The sequence below is a fragment of the Hemiscyllium ocellatum genome, chromosome 1 (genome assembly GCF_020745735.1).
Source record: "Hemiscyllium ocellatum isolate sHemOce1 chromosome 1, sHemOce1.pat.X.cur, whole genome shotgun sequence".
In the NCBI taxonomy this organism is placed as follows: Eukaryota; Metazoa; Chordata; class Chondrichthyes; order Orectolobiformes; family Hemiscylliidae; genus Hemiscyllium; species Hemiscyllium ocellatum.
The window spans coordinates 148701880-148722406 of NC_083401.1; the positions used below are offsets into that span (position 1 = coordinate 148701880).

The 20527-nt window shown below is 40.3% G+C and overlaps 1 protein-coding gene across 1 annotated transcript in view; it reads left to right on the forward strand.

Moving 5' to 3' along the window:
• afap1 (actin filament associated protein 1) overlaps positions 1-12147 on the forward strand; it is a 283296-nt gene extending 271149 nt beyond the window's left edge. The window contains exons 15-17 of the mRNA XM_060832686.1: positions 3967-4160; positions 6039-6203; positions 11948-12147. Of these exons, the coding sequence (XP_060688669.1) occupies positions 3967-4160; positions 6039-6203; positions 11948-11974 (386 nt within the window). The 3' untranslated portion in view covers positions 11975-12147. The remainder of the gene's footprint in view (positions 1-3966; positions 4161-6038; positions 6204-11947) is intronic.
• Positions 12148-20527: the final 8380 nt, after the last annotated feature.

Sequence of the window (20527 nt, forward strand, 5' to 3'; positions counted from 1 at the left end):
ATAAATGGGAGGAGGTGAGGTTTGGGGAAGGTGGCTCAAAAAGCAATTGGTGGATGAAGGTGATAGGTCAGAGGAGGGAGTGATGGACAAGTCTGGAGGGTGGTGCCGAGTTGGAGGCTTGGGACTGGGATAATGTGGAGGAGGGAAAATGAGGAAGCTGTTGAAATCCACATTTATCCTGTACGGTTGCAGGGTCCCAAGGCGGAACCAAGGAGGTTCACAAGGTCCCTCCTCCAGGCGTCAGGTGGTAATGGTTTGGCAGTGGAGGAGGCCCAGGACCTGCATGTCCTTGATGGAGTGGGAGGGGGAGTTGACATGTTTTGCCAGGGGGCAGTGGGGTTGGTGTGTGTGGGTGCCCCGGAGATGTTCTCTGAAACGATCTGCAGGAATCCGTCCTGTCTCCCCGATGTAGAGGAGACCACATCAAGTGCAATGGATGCAGTAGATGACATTGGTAGAGGTTCAGGCAAATTTCTGTTAGATGTGGAAGGATCCTTTGGGGCCTTGGACGGAGGTGAGGGGAGTGGTGTGGGCGCAGGTTTTACATCTCTAGCGGTGGCAGGGGAAGGTGCCGGGTGTGGGATGGTAAGGGGCATGGACCTGATGAGGGAGTCAAGGAGGGAATGGTCTTTTTGGAACACTGACCGGAGTGGAGAGGGAAATATGTCTCTGGTAGTGGGATCCTTTTAGAGGCGGCAGGGGTTGTGGAGAATGATACGTTGTATGTGGACATTAGTTGGGTGGAGGTGAGGACCAAGAGAGTTTCTGTCCTTGTTGCATTGGGAAGGATGGGGTTCAAGGCGGTGGTGCGTGAAGTGGAGCAGATGCGCTAAAGTGCATAATCAACCATGTGGGAAGAGAATTTGCGATCATGGAAGAAGGAGGCCATCTGGGACATTTTGAGGTGGAATTAGTCATCCTGACACAAGATGCAGCGAAGGTGGAGGATTTGGGAATAAGGGATGGCATTTTTACAGGAGTTAGGGTGGGAGGGGGTGTGGCCTAGGTAGCTGTGGGAGTCAGTGGGCTTGCAGTGGTGGTTAGTTGGTCACCAGAGAATAGGATAGAGAGGTGCAGAAAGGGAAGGGAGGTTTCAGAGATGATCCAGGTGAATTTGAGGTCAGGGTGGAAGGTGTTGGTAAAGTTGATGAACCTCATTGGAGCATGAGGTGGCGCCAATTCAGCCATCGATGTTGCTGAGAAACAGCTGGGGGCGGTGGTGCTGGTGTAACTGCGGAAGATGGATTGTTCCACACATCCAACAAACAGGCCGGCATAGCTGGGTCCCGTGCGGGTGTCCATGACTACCCCTTTGTTTTGGAGGAAATGGGAGGATTGGAGGGAGAAGTTGCTAAGAGTGAGGACCGGTTCAGCTGGGCACATGAGGGTGTCAGTGAAACGGTACTGGTTGGGATAGCATGAGATGAAGAAACAGAGGGCTTGGAGACCTTTGTCGTGACAGATCGATGCATACAGGGACTGGATGTCCATGATGAACATGAGGCATTGGGGGCTGGGGAAATGAAAATTTTGGAGGAAGTAAAGAGCGTGGGTGGTGTCACAAATGTAGGTGGGGAGTTCCTGGACTAAGGAGGACAGGAGGTATCGAGGTAAGAAGAGATGGGTTCGGTGGGATAGATGCAGGCTGAGACAATGGGTCAACCAAGGCAGTCAGGTTTATTGATCTTGGGAAGGAAGTTGAATTGGGGTTCATGGACAATGAGGTTGGAGGCTGCCCGTCTCCGGTGACTGACTAACCACAGACATATACTACTCCCACAGCTACCTAGGCTACACCTCCTTCCACCCTACCTCCTGTAAAAATGCCATTGCTTATTACCTATTCCTCTTCCTTTGCCACATCTGTTGCCAGGATGACCAATTCCACCTCAGAAAGTCCCAGATGGTCACCTCCTTCCACGATCGTAACTTCCCTTCCCACGTGGTTCATGATGCTCTCCAGCCCATCTCCTCCACTTCATGTACCACCGCCCTTGAATCCCACCCCTTCCAAAGCAACAAGGACAGAACCGCCTGTAGCTAGAGTCTGTCTAATAAATAGCAACCCTTAAGTATAGAAACCTGATCCATGCTTAAAACCAACCTTGGTCTAAACCGCAGGAATATTGTGAAATTCTGTATACTTTTAAAAATCTTTAATGATTGTCATGTCTCTGGGAAAACCTACCTCAGTGTAATCCGATAGCAAGAACACTGTAGCGTGTATATGTGTGACCTATGCTTATCGGTCACATTCAGACATTCATAGTCTGAGTAGTAGTTGCCTACTAAATCATAATTAGCCAGTGTAGATTTTAGGTTTATGGAACAAAAGTCTTAAAGTGTGAAATTACACCAATTCAATACCTTATGGAGACTGTAACAACAGGGATCTGAAATTGAACGGAATTGTCAACTTGGCACCTTGGGTAGCCAAAAGGTCAGTCTTATCTGTCTCGTTACAATATGATTAAATTGGAGATTCCCCTTTTGTCAGTTAGTTGATTGTCCAATGTCATTCTCAACTGGATATGTTAGAGTTACAGAGCTTTCCTTGATGCATTGATTTTTCCAACCTCTTTTTTTTATCAATAACCTGTTACCTTTGGTCTGGAATGGGGGGATTGCCTGTGTTTGGTTACGAGGTTAATAATTGTTCACTAAAATATTATAAATAATATCCCTGGTATACTATTCTACATTCCACATTGAACAGCACCCTAGGATAGTAATCCATTGTGCCAGACCTTAGCTCACAACAGGTCATAGAAGCTCAGTTTTGGATTGGTGCATCTAGATATCATGCTAGCACAGCAGTAGTGCCAACCAACATGAGGGCAAATGCCCTGCTGCTAGAGTTAAAATGTTACAACAGTTGGAAATCGCACAATTTTGATTTGAATCCCATTGTCCATTCACGCAGACATGGTGATCCATTCACCCAGACATGGTGATCCATTCACGCGGAAATGGTGATCCATTCATGCAGACACGGTGATCCATTCACCCATTCACCCAGACATAGTGATCCATTCACGCGGAGATGGTGATCCATTCACCCAGACGTGGTGATCCATTCACCCAGACGTGGTGATCCATTCACGCAGAGATGGTGATCCATTCACGCACAGATGGTGATCCATTCACCCAGACGTGGTGATCCATTCACGCGGAGATGGTGATCCATTCATGCAGACACGGTGATCCATTCACCCATTCACCCAGACATAGTGATCCATTCACGCGGAGATGGTGATCCATTCACCCAGACGTGGTGATCCATTCACGCAGAGATGGTGATCCATTCACGCAGAGATGGTGATCCATTCACCCAGACGTGGTGATCCATTCACGCGGAGATGTTGATCCATTCACCCAGACATGATGATCCATTCACGCGGAGATGGTGATCCATTCAGCTGCCTTGAGCATCCTTCCTTTCTTGTGCTCTAGAACTAAGGTTTCAACAAGGTTTCCCTCCTGGGCAATCCTAATGCTCTTTCCAAATTCATTTTTATTACCAATTGAGTGTATTGTAATGCTTGTTTTCTATTGGTTAGGGGCAAACCCTGTCTGGACATGTCTGTTGTGAATTCTTTCACTTCTGGCTGAAGAAAACACTATTGAAGTATTTCAATGGAATCCATCCTATACGTTTCAGAAATATTAACATCTCCTGTAATCAAACAGAAACATTACTGCTATCTATTTATCGTCTCCCACATCAGAACGTACACTTGTTTCATTTTACTCTATCCTGTAACATGCTAAATGAAATGAGTCTAAACATAAAATTTTCTAACATTAGACATACTACTGTTCAGAACCTTCCAGGGAGACTGCAGCAGTAATTTTATTCAATCCTACCCAGTGGGAAGAGGGAAGTTTGGTTCAAAGATTCACTGTACACCGTAACTAATTTTATATTCCAGTGTCTAGTAATTTTTATTTTTAAATTTAAAATAGGTAAGAAGTCTCAGGCTGCTCTAGAGACCAAGCTAAAGAAATTAGAGGAGGAATGCAAGGCCAAAGAGACTGAACGTGTGAACCTGGAATTGGAGCTGACAGAGGTGAATGAAAGCTTGAAGAAAGCTCTTGCTGGAGGCCCCACACTGGGCCTGACAATAGAACCAAAGTCTTCAAGAACCTCAAGCCCACAGGTAAGTACAAGTACAATATATGGGAAATTGTATAGAACGGACCAGATGGACAATGGGGTCTTTTCCTATCCATTATCTGTATGTTCATAAACAGCTTGGTTAAAATACATCTTCTTTTAAAAATGGATATAAAGTCTGGTAGCCGATTCACAGATGTCCCAATCATAGTGTGTGAGATTTTCATTTACCATGGTAGGTTTTGAATGGTTCATTTTTGGGTGCATAACTGACAGAGCAGACATGGTCACTGCCTTAACAGGGAGGCCCGAGACTCACCCAGAATTGGTTCTTGGGTCTCATTGTAAACGTTTGAGCTATCGGAACCGCTCACCTTTCCGGAAGTAGCTCACCATTTCAGTCCTGCAAATGTGTTGCTGGTCAAAGCACAGCAGGCCAGGCAGCATCTCAGGAATAGAGAATTCCACCATTTCAGTCCATTCAGTTTGGGTAATCTGATACTGACAGTGACTCTCAGGCACGTTCTGGTGGGGGCAGGTGACGGGCAAAAGAGGGTGCTCACGACTTTCAAAAATCGAAAGGAGCACTCGGGCACCTCTTGGCCGCACAGGCATTTGTTTTTTTAAAAACTTTAAAATATCTTTTTGTTGGCAGCCACTTGCTGAGCATGTCCTGGGCAGGAAAACTGAAGCAGTTCAGGTCCGGAGCCTGGGAAGCCTTTCAGTAAAGTGTTTCAAAATAATGAACACTTGCTCGTACCTGGGCGATCAAATCTAACCTCAGGTGTCTTTTAGGCATAAGGTAATGTCCCAGGAATTCCCTCCATTCTTCTTCCCTAAAACGAACAGTGCAAGATCCATTTTCTACCCTTCCATCCCAAATTTTATGTTTAGACTCATTTCATTTAGCTGTATCATGAATTGGCATTTGTGGAGCTTGTCTCAATAGTGGTGACCACCTTCTGCTCAGTAACAGTACATAATAAACACTAATGTTGGGTCATAAAGTAGAGTATTAAAACAAATATCATTGCAATAATCAATTTGGTATGTGGATCCCATTGACCAGGGTTTATGTAAATTCCAGCTGACAGTCACATGAAATTACTTGGTGCTGATTGGCAGCACAGTTTACCAGCAGACCGAATGGTTTCAATATTTCTCATGAACTCTTCTTCGTATGAGTGGCCATTTTCAGTTTGTCTGTGACATGACATTGTTGACAGCACAAACGTTTCTTCTGTGAGATGATGACGGTGCTTGATGTTCCAATAGGAAATCTAAGAAAGAACTTTAAAAAAATGTAAAGAAACTAAACCGTGCCTTTCAGTTCTGATGCAGCACCATGCCACTTCATGGCTTGTACTTTCCAGAAATTGGAAGTGTGAGAGGAGCTTTTGTTGTTCCCTTAAAGGGACAGACAGGTTAGATGCAGAAAGGATTTGCAGCAGTTTCCCCTGGCTGTGGAGTCTAGAACCAGAGAGAACAGCCTTAGGTTAAGGGCCATGCCATTTAGGACAAGCATGAGGAAGAACTTCTTCAAACAGCAGGGTCGAAGGGCTGAATGGTGTACTCCTGTTCTACATTCTGGTAAACCGATATATATACAATATTGGCCACCGGTCTCAGCTAGTCACCTTTCTCCATTAGGCAAAGGTATGGATTGCACAGAAATTAATTATTGAAGAAAATAATGAAACAGTAGATCATACCACTTAATGCCACCAGCTTCTGAGCAATGCTTTCTTTTGCTATATTAAATATAACATCAAAGGGCCCCAAGTGTTTGTGCACCTAATAGCAATACAAAATTTTCCTAGGACTTGTGTTTAGCAGAGCAAAAATGGAAACATAAACATCCCGTGGTCGGGGAAATTTCTAGATTTGAAGTATTTATTGCATTATTGATCGTTCTTTGCAGTCCCCTGTGTTCATGCATCGTACCCTAGACAATTCTCCCACTTCCAGCTGTGATACAAGTGACACTGAGCCACTGTCATTGCCTGTGAATGCAGCTGCTCTCGGAAGAAGACCCCCTTCCATGGTTTCCTCCCCAAGTCGAGGCCACGTACGCAGGAAGGCTAAGGTACAGAAAAATCAGTACAATATTGCTCATTATATTATTTCACTGAAAGTCATTTGCGCTAATATCTAAAATACAAGCAGCTGCTTAAGTGGTTAGGAAACATTTAATAAATAAAAAGTATAGTTTGGGCTGCCTTTTTCTTTTTGTTATCCTACTGGTGATAGTTCCAGGAGAACATATCACTTGCGAATCATAAAAAAGAAGAGCTCAGTGCATGTGACCTAATGAGTATTGTAGTAACACACCTCTTATGGAGGATAGACAGCATCATAATGAGAACACAAGAGCCTGGAATTTGAGAATGGGTTGTCTAGCCTAGGATGCAATTTCACCATAATTGCACCAAAATTACAACAGGAGATTCCCCCATAGTAACAAATTTGTTTCTCAGATTTAATGCCCATCATTCCCATTGTTGAGTGCATTCTTCTTCTAAGTCAGCCCCTTCAGACCAATGATGTCTTTATTCTACTCTGCAACTGTGGGTCTTGTGATGACTGAAAGATGCAATGCTGGACCCATACACCCTTAATACAGGAGGGACCAGAGCTGTTTGAAGAGTTGAGTGGCTGCTTTAAACAGCGTTAATATACTTCCATCCTAATAGCAGGAATACTTTACCCAAGAGTTATTAGTGAATCAATTATATTTTACAGGATGGTAAAAGTGTAAAATGTCCATTCACAAAAAGCCATGAATTTGTAAGCATAAATCCTAAATAAATGCATTTTTGCTAGCCAAAGGATGTGGTATGAAGCCAGGGCAGGTGGATGAGTCTCATTAACAGATCACTTAGGATCACATCGAATGACAGGGAACTAACGGATTAGAGGTACGGAGTGATCTCCTCCAGATCCTGTATTCCTACTTCACAGTTTTTCGGTTATTTGCTAAAAGTGATAAATTACTGGTGTTGGGTGCTCAGCTTGCTGTGCTGGCATTTGAAATCATGACCTTCAAGTTGCTATCTTAATAACAAAGTCACCCTCTTATATAAAACTTCTTTTCCTCAGAAAAACATTCCATGAGTCTCTTGCCTTTGTATGAGCAAGTCCAATTTGACTTCCCTTCTGTTCGACAACTGTAATGTAGCCTCACCAGGTGCAAATTGATGGATTCCAAAGACCAGCTATTTTTCACTCAAACCAATTTTGTTTTTGGCTGTTAATAGTTTCTCACTGGCAGGTTGGGCTACATGGAGGCAGTGAACCTGACCCCCAAAAGAAAAGTTCAGGTCAAGCCTACCTGTGGCGTCATGGGAAGCCATGGCTGGATTATATAGATGCTGCAGGTTGTGGCTTTTGTGAGGTAATGTCCTAAATCCCAGAGTTTTCAGCTGATCAGATGACCAGCAACTCACCAGTCCCAGCAGTGCTACCATGTGAAGTGGGTCCTGCTTTGACTGCAGTTCCAAAGAGAAGACTGGACTGGAAGGCAAATGGGGCAGCCTTGCCAGTGCAGGTTAGACAGGCCTGGGTGGAGGGAGGGAAGGAGGGAGGTGGAGGTGGTGGTAGGAAAATGGATGGTGATTCAAATGGGGCTCTGGTAGGGAAGTCATGCTATGAGTGGATGGCTTGTACGTCAGTAGTGTCACATAATTCGGGAAGCTAGTTTTTTTCTTACTGTTTCTTGTCTTTAGTTCATTCATTAGCTTCTATATCTGTAAGACACCATTCCTACTCCAGGCCAAGAATGGGCTATTTGGTTTCTCTTTGCCACAGTAAATGTTTGTTCTCCGTGAATCTGGTACAATTGCAACACTTAAGATGGGTATATGAATAGGAAGGGTTTGGAGGGATATGGGCCAAGTGCTGGCAGCTGGGACTAGATTGGGTTGAGATATCTGGTTGGCATGGATGGGTTGGACTGAAGGGCCTGTTTCCATGCTGTACATCTCTATGACTCTATACACCTTCAGGTGTAAATGGGTTATCTTTCTTAGTAAGACCAGGTATTTCATTCCTAACAGGTGTTAGTTATGGAAACATGGAGATGACAAGATGAAAAAAGATCAAAGTCCATCTAGTTCACCTTCTATCATTCCTGGTCTCAAGATGCAGCAGTGGTGTTATTGACTCATCATAACATTTATTGTCAGTTACCAGAATGGATGTAGAGAAGGAAGTCAAACGGTGATATAGACCTTTTGAGATCCAGATCTCTGTAGTCATCTGTTTTTCAAGCATGCTACGAGTGTCAGATCTCAAATTAATCATGTACTCAAAATCCAAAATGTTGTTTTATGATGACTTTGAACTGGAAAATCCAAAACCTCGCATAAGAGGATATTGCCAGGATTGAAGGGATTGAGCTATATGGAGAGGCTAAGTAGATTGGGGCTGTTTTCTCTTGAGATAACTCTCTTGAGCTGAGGGGTGACCTTAGAAAGGTTTATAAAATCATGAAAAGCATGGACTGGGTAAGTAGACAAGGTCCTTTCCCTGCAGTGGGTGAAGTCCAGAACTAGAGGGCATAGGTTGAGGGTGACAGGGGAAAGATTTAAAAGGGACCTAAGGAGCAACCTCTTCATGCAGAGGGTGGTGTGTGTGTGGAATGAGCTGCCAGAGAAAGTGGTGAACGCTCATTCAATTACAACATTTCTATGGGTGTATGAATAGGGAGGGTTTAGAGGGATATGGTTTAGAGGCCAAATGCTGGCAAATGGGACCAGATTTAGGTGGGATATCTGACCAGCATGGACACATTGAACTGAAGGGTCTGTTTCCATGCTGTATATCTCTATGACTCTGAGTGAGAACATTGATTGTAGCTAATATTTAAGATTTAAACTAATTGACCAAGTAACATTCTTACAAAGTTAAAAATCACACAACACCAGGTTATAGTCCAACAGGTTTAATTGGAAGCACACTAGCTTTCGGAGCGACGCTCCTTCATCAGGTGATTGTGGAGGGCTCAATCGTAACACAGAATTTATAGCAAAAATTTGCAGTGTGATGTAACTGAAATTATACATTGAAAAATTGATTGTCTGTTAAGCCTTTTATCTGTTAGAATACCGTGATAATTTCACTTTTTTCGTGTGTAAACCACAAAACCCTTTTTTTTAAAGTTGCATTGTCGGGTTAGCTGTTAACAATGGTGGTAGCTAGACAATATGTTGAAGGTGTTAGCCCCCTGTATTCTCTGTCTATGACCTGATGTTTAGATTGATTCTAATCTAAAAGGTAAGATAATGGAGTTTTACATAAATTCATGCAGTTTTTGAGCTCAGAGTTCTACATGAATGTATGCAGTTTTTGAGCAAAGTGCAGTGTAACTCTGCAAGTACAAATTCACCCCACAAAATATATGTGTGCATGTGGGTCTGTGGGCGTGTGTGTGTTTGTGTGTCTTAAGTCTGTGAGGGGGTGCATGTGTGAGTGTATGTGTCTATAAGGGTGTGTGTGGGTGTGTGTGTGCGCGTCTGTGTGTACCTGTGTCTGTGTGTATGTGAGTGTGTGTATGTGTGTGTAGGAATATCTGTGTGTGTATGTAGTGTAATGGTGATCACCTGTAATGTGACACGAACCTAAGCTCCCGGTTGAGGCCCTCCCTATGGGTACCGAACTTAGCTATCAGCCTCTGTTCGGCCACTTTCCTCTGCTGCCTATCCCGAAGTCCACCTTGGAGGATGGTTCCCGAAGGTCCGAGGCTGAGTGTCCTTCGGGTGACCATCCTCCAAGATGGACTTCGGGACAGGCAGCAGAGGAAAGTGGCCGAACAGAGGCTGATAGCTAAGTTCGGTACCCATAGGGAGGGCCTCAACCGGGACCTTGGGTTCGTGTCACATTACAGGTGATCACCATTGCACTACACACACACACACACACACACACCTACACACACACACCCACACACACACACACCTACACACACACACACACACACCTACACACACACACACACCCCTACACACACACACACACCCCTACACACACACACCCCTACACACACACACACACCTATACACACACACACCTACACACACACCCCTACACACACACACAGATATCCCTACACACACACACTCACATGCACAGGTACACACAGACGCGCAAACACACCCTTATAGACACACACACTCCCACGCTCACACATGCACCCCCTCACAGACTTAAGACACTCTGCACCCACTACACACGCACGCACACACTCTCAACCCCCACCCCAGACAGACAGACAGACACACACACACACACACACACACACACACACACATAAAGGCCCACATGCACACATTTTTTGTGGGGTGAATTTGTACTTGCAGAGTTACACTGCACTTTGCTCAAAAACTGCATACATTCATGTCGAACTCTGAGCTCAAAAACTGCATGAATTTATGTAAAACTCTGATTCTAATCTAAAAAGTGAGATAACAATCTAAACATCAGGTCATAGATAGAGAACACAGGGGGCTAACACCTTCAACATATTGTCTAGCTATTGTCACCATTGTTAACAGCTAACCCGACAATGCAACTTTAAAAAAAAAGGGTTTTGTGATTTACACATGAAAGAAGTGAAACTATCACTGTATTCTAACAGATAAAAAGCTTAACAATCAATTTTTCAATGTATAATTTCAGTTACATCACACTGCAAATTTGCTATAAATTCTGTTACGATCGAGCTCTCCACTATCACCAGATGAAGGAGCGTCACTCCGAAAGCTAGTGTGCTTCCAATTAAACCTGTTGGACTATAACCTGGTGTTGTGTGATTTTTAACTTTGTACACCCCAGTCCAACACTAGCATCTCCAAATCATAACATTCTTACAGTGTTAATTTAATTTAAATAAAATCAATACAAAAAATACGTACAGGAAATTTAGAAACATTACAGGGATCTGTTCTAGATTTATGGAAAGTGCCTTTATTTTGTAAAATAGTTCAGAAATAAATGTCTCAATTATTGAGAAATAAAAGGTGGGTAGAAAGTAGGAAACAAGAGGCCAGTTAAAAAAGAAAGATCTTCATTATTTAAATAGTGAGACTGCAGAACTCTGATGTCAAGAGATCTGGGTGTTTTAGTGTATGACTTACAGAAGGTTAGTATGCAGATACAGCAAGCAATCAGGAATGCTAAGAGAATGTTATGTTTTATTGTGTTGAGAAGGAAATGCAAGAGTAGGGAGGTTATATTTCAGTTATACAGGGCATTGATGAGACCACATCCGGAGTGCCATGTAAAGTACTGGTTACCATACAGACGGAAGGAAAGATGTTATTGCATGGAAACAGTTCAGAGAATGTTTACTAGATTAATGTCCGAAATGAGCAAATTGCCTTATTAGGAAAGGCTAGACAGGCTCCATCTGTTTAGAAGAGTTGGAGCTGACTTACTTGAAACATATAAGATCCTGAGGAAACTTGACTGTGTAGCTGTCTCTTGAGGCAGAATCAAGAATTAGAGGTCATGATTTTAAAATAAGTTTATTGCCCATTTAAAACAGAAATGAGGAAACATCTTTTCTCTGAGGGTCATGAGTCTTTGGGATTCCCTTCCCCAAAATGCCATGGATGCAGAAGCTTCAAATTTTTTAATGCCAAGGTAGATAATCTTGGATAACCAAGGGGATAAAAGATGGTTGAGACATGCAGGAATATAGAGTTGAGTTTAAAATCATATCAGTCATGATCTTATTGAATGGTGGAACAGGTTCAAAGTGTTGAATTGCCTATGTATGTTCAGAATAGATATTTTTTGATAGTTGTTCCCACTTTTCATTTTGTTTTACAGGAATGGGAACTGAAGACTGGAACATAAAACAAGAAAAAAAAGTGTTCCCTTTTATACTATTTATTTCCTTAAACAATATGTACAAGATCAGAAGCACTGTTACTGAGTCCTTCAGTTCAAAGAAATACACAGTCTGCATGGTCCTCTCCTAAACTATGAAAAGACAGCAGTTGTTCCATGTTGAAGTGTAGCTTTATGTCTTGGGTCAAAGTTGAAAATGTTTAAACTTTATTCCACTTCACCCTTCGCTGGGGATTGTCTAATTGTGTTACAGCATTGGACAGTTGTTCAATAATGCTAAGTTATTTTAATAGATAAATGTCTCAATTTAAAAAGAAGTCTGCACAAGGAACAATTTGAGTATCTCTAAAACAAATAGAAAAAAAATATATTTATTACAACAGAGGCATTTTAAATTTTCTTTTTAATTTATGACTTTAAAAACAAAACTGTATTGTATATGGTGCTCCCTTAAAGGATGAAGCCACATAAAATATCAATAGCCTCAGTAAGTTCTGCAGTGTCCACTCAGTTTTGAAAATTGTCACCTATTCTAATTATTCTTCACCCTTTTTAGATGAGATGCTCAAGTGTTTTCCAGGAACAATGTACAATTTGCTATAACACAGTGGATTTGGTGATTTTTATTGGACTCAAAACCCATTCACTGAGAGTCCAAATTAGACCCATTGATTGAAAATGAAATCACTCTTGAACTTTCCACGTAAGATTGATTTTAGTTCTTAAAAACATTTTTTCAGTCATAGATTCAAGATGTTGTACTTGTTATTTAGCGTGGATTGTATCATTCTGCAGATTTTCTAAAATGGTAACTTCATTTCACCTACAATGAAGAGGGTTTTGATACACGGGCAACTTTTATAATGATAAATGATATTGGTTTTTAAAAAATTTTTGATGTAAGATAGTGGATGTGCTTTTGTACTTTGAGGAAAATGTAATTATGTATAATTTTATTTGAACCAAGTCCATATTTAAAAATTACTTGTCCAGATTCCCTCTATTTCAATGATGAAGGACTGAATATAAAACATGAGAAACAACAAAAAACATTGTGAACTACTAATAATAATTTTTGGATAGGGTTTGGTTTCTGAACAGCTCTGATGATTAATCTCAAAGGTAAAAAGTGGGCATGGGGCCTCCTTGGCCGTACTGTTTTTGTTTGCAAAACTTTTATCAGCAATATGTTTCAATATTATTCAACTCTCAACATAATCAAATTAACAATGGAAAATGCAGGAAATATTCAGAAGTCAGGCTGTGGAGAGAGAAACCAAGTTGACATTTCACATCAATAATCTACTGAATGTTTCCAGCATTTGCCGTTTTTATTTCAGGTTTGCAGCATTTTGCTTTTGTTCTAGAGCATTTTCATATTGTTGTTTCTTATTAATGATTTTGTGCTGTGCATATCTATGCAGTAATGGATATTTTCACTAGCTCAAAAGGATTTTCCACAAAGCCACAGTACTCTGTCAGAAAATTTACATGACTTAGAAATTTATGAAGCTTATTCCTAGTTGTTATATTCCATTAAATCACTTGTCCTTGTTACTAGTATATTGATTAAAAATACATTAGAATATATGTATCATGTAGTGTTACTAGAATCTGGCAAATAAAATAGAAAACTTGGGAAAATACTACAACTATCTTAGTAAATCTTCCGCAAAATTAATGTCTATTTTGTCAAAAAAATTCCATCCAATCACTGTGCCTTACATTGTCTGTTATTTGTGTCATTTCATAGTTTTCATTTTCTATAATGGCACCCTAATATCAGATTTTTCAACCCAACAAGTCCATACTGGTGCATATGATCTACAAACCTTCTTTATCCAACCTTAATAACATATCCTTCAATTCATTTCCCTGTCATGTGTTTTTACATATTTATATTATTGTAACTCTGAAGAATTTAACTACAGTTTCCTGGTTTGGTATGAAAACTTGTGAACAAACTTTATTTTGAATTGCAGTTACATTTTTATTGACTGATGGAAGGGGCCAATTGTATAGTTCCTGACCAGACGTTAAAAGTGAATCAAAAGAGCATATTCTTTCAGAATGTTTTAGCGTTAATCATTTCACCACTAAATTGCTAATTGCCAAATAATATTGCTGAGGATTAATGTTTTCTTCCGATATTTAAAAAGAATGCATCACACCAAACAATACTTTGGTGCCAGTGCCAGAAGTTAATGTGAGAAAAGTTATACAGAAATGCAACACAAATTTCAGATATGGTCTTTCGTGCCAATACCACAAGCAGTCAATATCTGTATTTGTGGAGAATAAATATAGTGTAGAATATATAGTGTTTTTAATCTCTTCTAGAAAGAAAAACATTTTTAATAGGAATCATTTTTACACTAATGAGTCAGTTAACTATAAGTGTTGGATCAGGGACTACGCCTGTTAGTAGGAATCCTATACAAATACTCAGGCTGTGATGCATTACAATAAAATTTAGACCTTCTGTATAAAACAAATGATCAAGTAAACTTTTAATGTTTTGAATGTTCCACATTATTAGAAATGCCACAGGCTAATCGTGAAAAAATGTGCCATCACCAATACTTACTCCCTAGAAGTAGGGTAAAGTGTATGGGGAACCTGGAAATATTCCTACTTAAGCTGGAGCTATTTTCCTTTTTTTAAAAAATTAATGTTAATGCTAACATTGTAACATCAGGGAGCAAACAGGTCAACATGGATTCAGTAAGGCAGTTCTCAACTTCTTAAAAAGGTTGAAAAGGTAACTGCATCATTGAAAATCTGAACCATATTTGGCTTTGAGATTTCATTCAGTGGGCTCCACGTCCCATGGACTCCACTCCTGTTAAATTCTTTGGAATAGAAGCAGTATGCAATAGCATTCAAAAGGCAGGAGAATGGTACTAAGTCATAATGTTAAACTTTGTTTTGGAGGAACAATGCCTCATCTTCCGCCTGGACAGCCAACAGCCCAGAGGACTCGACGCTGAGTTCTCCAATTTCAAATAACCTCTCTTTCCCCTCCCCCTCCCTTCCACTCCTCCATGCCACCAACCAGACTCATTTGTCCCATTGACCCACCAGGTTGTACCCTCTACCGGTCTTCACCTATCCCCACTTCACCACCCTGCCACCTCCACCCCCTTTATCTGCAGCTCCCCCCCACCAACACCACACCCACCCCCAGTCCTGAAGAAGGGTTACACCTGAAACGTCTGCTTCTCCACCTGCCTGGCTTGCTCTGTTCTTGTAACCTCCTGCCTGTCTACCATCATGTTAAACTTAGCAAGCTAGTGCAGATAGGATAGGCCAAATGGCCACTTTCTGTGCTGTAATACTTCTGTAATTCTTTTGAAATTTTTCAGGATATTTCTTTAGTTGGCTGTCTGCAGAGACATTGTTTCAATTTTGTATATTGATAAATTATTTAAAACCAGTCAAACCATACAAGCTACAGCAAAACCAGAAGTAGCTGGAGAAACTCAGCAGGTCTGACAGCATCTGTGGAGAGAAAACAGAGTCAGGACTGAAGAAGCATCATTAGACTCAAAATGTTAACTTGCTTTCTCTCCACAAGTGGGTATCTCCACCTATTTCTGCTTTTGCTAATCTGCAGTTCTTTTTTTATATACAAGCTGAGTCGTTTTTCTGAATCTGCAGTGGTCCAACCAACAGTCCTTAAAGGGACCACTGGAAGACACTGTAGAAACCTGACTGTATTCAAAGGGCATGGTTGGTGAGGCAGTCAGCCCAACTATAGCACAGAAACAAAATGAGGTGACATGGTAGAGGCAGCAGCTCACAGCAATTATTACACTGAGACTCGAACTTATTACATTTTAATTGAATGCTTTCGGTATGACACCAAAAGGAGGCTTTAATGACATTCTATCCTAATATTTTAAAAATTCTTTCATTTGTTAGTTTTCCTTTCCTGCCGATTGCATATGCAATACAAATGTCAGACCTAGGGGCAGAATTGGCTGGTCAATTAAGTAAGCATCACCATACAATGACATCATGCTGATTGGATAGTCTTCAACTCCCCTTTCCTGCCTTTTTCCCCATAACACTTGACTCCTTTATTGATTAAAATAATGTGCCTTTCTCAGCCTCAAATATACTTCATGACCAAGTTTTGACAACCCTCTGAGATGAAGAATTCCACACATTCACAATCCTCTGAGAAGTTTGTTACACTCTTACATTTTCTGTCACTGGTATATTTTGCATATAAATTCAAAGCTTTTTGTCTTCCTGTCCATTATGTCCTATGCTGCTACTTTACAATACTATTTGCACCTCACATTTATATTCTTCATGCCATTTTTGGGGGCATTCAACCAATCATTGAGTAGTTGAACCGTGTGGACTTTACAGATGACACATTGCATTGTTGCTTCCTTCATTGAATATGCAAGGCTATGTTCGTCCATAAATTTATTTGCCCACAAACATATTTATTTGTTAGTCTACTTTCAAACTTCCTTGTACAATTTTTCTTCAAATTTCAGGCATAATCACTTAAGTTAAGCAGTATGCTCACTGTCCATGAAGCAGAAAGATCACTGCTCGTGATGCATCATTGGGTATTTATTTGTCCTTGTTAATGAAGATACATATCTGCCAGTGAATGACATCATCCACTGTGACTTTTAACGGATCATAATTTTGAAAAGAAAATGGTGAATTCTCGGAGATTTTATTTCTGCATTGCAAAGTGGTAAATTCTCTCTTCTGTAGTTATGTTCCCTTGTTTAGTTTTTGTGAATTGTTTTAATTTGTTGTAGAGTGCTTTCTTGTGTTTCCGTATGCAAATGTAAGATGACTGACGAAGCTACACACTTCTCTTTGTGATCTTGGTTCTCACAGAGTTTGAGTCTATTTTGAAAGATTCATTTCATGAATATGCACTCCTGGTCCCATGTGAAACACATGAAATTCAAGCAAATTGATGAACTGTTAATCTCCATTGTGCAATTCCTTTCATGTTCTTGTTGGCAAATCTTTTTTGTGTTTGGAGTGCAAACATGTAAAGTTTTAGGTCAATACATCTTATAAAATATATAATGTGTAACAATAATCATCCTAAATAGGGAAAAAAAATGTTGAATGAATTTACAGCAGGTATTTATTTACATGACCTGAAACTGATGATGCAGGTTCTATGCTACAAACTTTCCTTTTGCTTAAGTGTAGTAATTCTATAGTTGGGTCACAGGTGGATTTCGGTCACTGTACATTGCTGAACCTATCATAGTTGCCTTCATGGCCTGGGATAGCAAAAGCAAGTTAAAAAGAAGTTTTCCATTGATCAGTCTGCAGTATGAAAACTGGCCTCAGAAAGAAAAGCTAATGTACTTCTTATAAATTGTTTTCAGCTGGAATCTTACATTTCCAACTCACACCCCAAATCCCTGTTAGAATAGCTATCCTGAGGTCAAGTCTCAATTGAATCAATAATGTTGTAGGTGATTGCTTAGTGGCCAAATGCCTTGACTCGAAAAAGTGAGATGGGTTTAGGGGAAATAACTAATGAATGGCATACGTTTTGCCCTTCCAAAAGCATGGAAGTATGGTATAAGATTGTTTATTTTGCAAAGCCAAATGCAAATTAATGCAGAATTCACTTCTCTTCCTTGTAATTTTTCTAAGAACCATGCTTGCATTTTGAGTGGTTATACAACTCTTATGTTTACATCTGAGTTTTAGATTGAGCTAAAGAGACCAGGAGGAATCTTTCAGAAGTCATGGGATATGGTTTTTCGGACATTATTATTTTTTCCACATATGTATCAGGCAGTGGGAATACTGTACTTTATTGCTACCCACTGAAAACTGCAAACACAGGGTAAGCATCATCAACATTTCTGCCCTTCAGTGAGGTGACCTTGCTGTCCAAGCTGTTGTGTAGACTGTCACTTCTTTATCTTACCATGACATTCGGGGCTTTACTGTATCTATGTCAGCATCATTAATTAAAGTTGGGGGGAGGGGGGGTGTTGGAGATCATTCAAGTCATGAATAAACAAACTCTGTGAGGAAACAGGCACGAATGAAAGAATGTGTGAATTTAAGCTGAAATATTACTAACTCTGCCTGAGTTCAGTTCATTCCTTGTATTCCCAATCCTGATTTAATTGATATTTAGGAGTGGAATTGAATTTCCTATTTGGCAAATCTAATTTCTTTCTTGCTGCTTCAAACATCATGTATATAAGACTCTTTGTTAAACTATGCTGATTACACTTGCAAGTCAACCAAGATGTTTTCTAACTACAGCTTCACTGTGATGTAAATAGAGTATCTGTTTTCACCTAAGAATAGCCAAATTCTGGACTGTAACCTTACTGGTTTTCATTTTTAACTAAATTAAGTGGGAATAATAAACATCTTGTATAAACCAAGCTTGTAAATGTTACTCAATTATTTCTGCACCTTAGTGTTTTGTTACTTTTATCTGTAAGCTGTTAATGTTTTTGTGTACTGTATTGTTATTTCAAACCATACCAGTTTTTCATGCAATACAAAATTATGTTGTATATTGAAATAAAATGAATCTAAAAATTGGATTGTTTTTGATACAGGTTCTTACTACATAAAACTAGGCCCAGACATTACTTCATGTTCGTAGGCTGCAGTTCCAGTATGCATCATCCGAGCATGTAGTGCAGCCAACTGACACTGCTGATGATTTTAAGTTAATTCAGTCAGCTACCCATTCCTACTTTTAATGGCAAACAAAATACTGAAATTTTCTGTAATTTTTACAATAACTTATCACTATTGCATTGCATTATATTTCAACACAGCGGAGGAAAAAAAATTAAGTGCCCTTTCCCTCTTTCCACTTTTTGTCTCAGCTCCATATTGCCAGGCTGCTGGAACTCTAACTGAGGGGGCTTTTCTCTCTGATTACACTGTCATCTAGTGCTTTGTTTCACTGGTTGAATTGTCACCACACACACAACAGGCAGGTAGAACTGTTTCTTGTACAAGAAAATTTGACGTTTGAGCTGATAGTAGGGGTGGTGTCGAGGGGAAAGATGGTGGATATGGTTTATTTAGATTTTCAACAAGACTCTGATAATGACTCACATAAGTCATTAATAAAGAAAATTAAAGGGAATATTTCAGAATGGAGCGTAAATGTCCAAGTTTATAGATGGTAAAATTCAGTGGAAATGCTTTGTGAGGATACAGATAAGCTTGGAGGGGATTCAGTGAGGATAACTGAATGGGCAAATGACCTGGTAGATGGGATTTAATGCTGAGCAATGTGAGTTTCTTTGCTTTGGTTGGAAAAACAATGTTTCTTAAATGATCAGCAACTGAGGAATATTGAACTTCAAAGGGAATCTAGTGCCTTTTCTCAAGCATCACAAAATTAATATGCTAGCAATTGAGAAAGTAAGCAGAAAGTTTGCTTTTGTATAAGAGGATTTGAGTATGAGTAAATATTTCTTTCTTACTATAAATGTATAGCACCTTGATGAGACCTTGGGTATTACATGCAGTTTTGACATCTGTACATATGGAAACATCTATTTGCCACAAAAGGATTATCAGAAAGGTGGCCAGACTAATTCCTGATGTGGAGGAGCTGATGTGGGACTGAGATGGACAAAGTTAAAAATCACATGACACCAGGTTATAGTCCAATAGGTTTATTTAAAAGCTCGAGCTTTCAGAGCGCTGCTCTTTCATCAGAAAGGAGCTAGTGTTTCCAAATAAACCTGTTGGGCTATGACTTGGTGTTGTGTGATTTTAAACTAATTCCTGGAATTGAGGAAATTGTCCTACTAGGAAAGATTAAATAGACTGGGCCAATACCTCTGGAATTTAAGAGAATGAGAAGCAATCTTATTCAAGCACACAAAATTCTTAAGGAGATCAACCGGGTGGATGCAGGAAGGATGTTTTCCACTGGCAACAGATTCTAAAACTAAGAACACAATGAGAGGCAGGCTAATTAGTTTTGAGGAATTTCTTCACACCGATGATAGTGAATCATTGAAGTTTTCTGCCCCTAAGATCTGTGGAGGTTCAATAATTGAATATGTTGAAGACTGAGATTGATAATTCTCCACCTATGAAAAACAGCAAAGGATATTTGGACAGTGCAGGAAAATAGTGCTGTAGATCAGTCTTGGTCCCATTGAATGGTAGAGTGGGATCAAAGGACTAAATGTTCCATTCCTGCTATTTATGTTTTTACTAGTGCGATGCTGATCGATTCTCACACTCCTCACAGGCAGAAGCTCTCACCACTATTAGGGTACCGTTAAGGATCAGACCAAATCCCCCCCAAAAAATGTCAAAGTCAGAGCCTAGACCCTAAAAGTTTCCTATTTTAAAGGCAAGTACCAGGCATTGTGTTCCAGATGCAATTCAATTGGTCAAGCTACCAGGCAGAAAGCCTGGTATTCATACACTGTAGTTAAAATATAAACAAAATAAATGGCTTGAATGTAACTCTGACAAACACAAAATAATAAACTACTCATTTTCTTTATTGGCTTGAAGCAGACTGCTCGGCAGCTCTGTCTCAATTTCTCT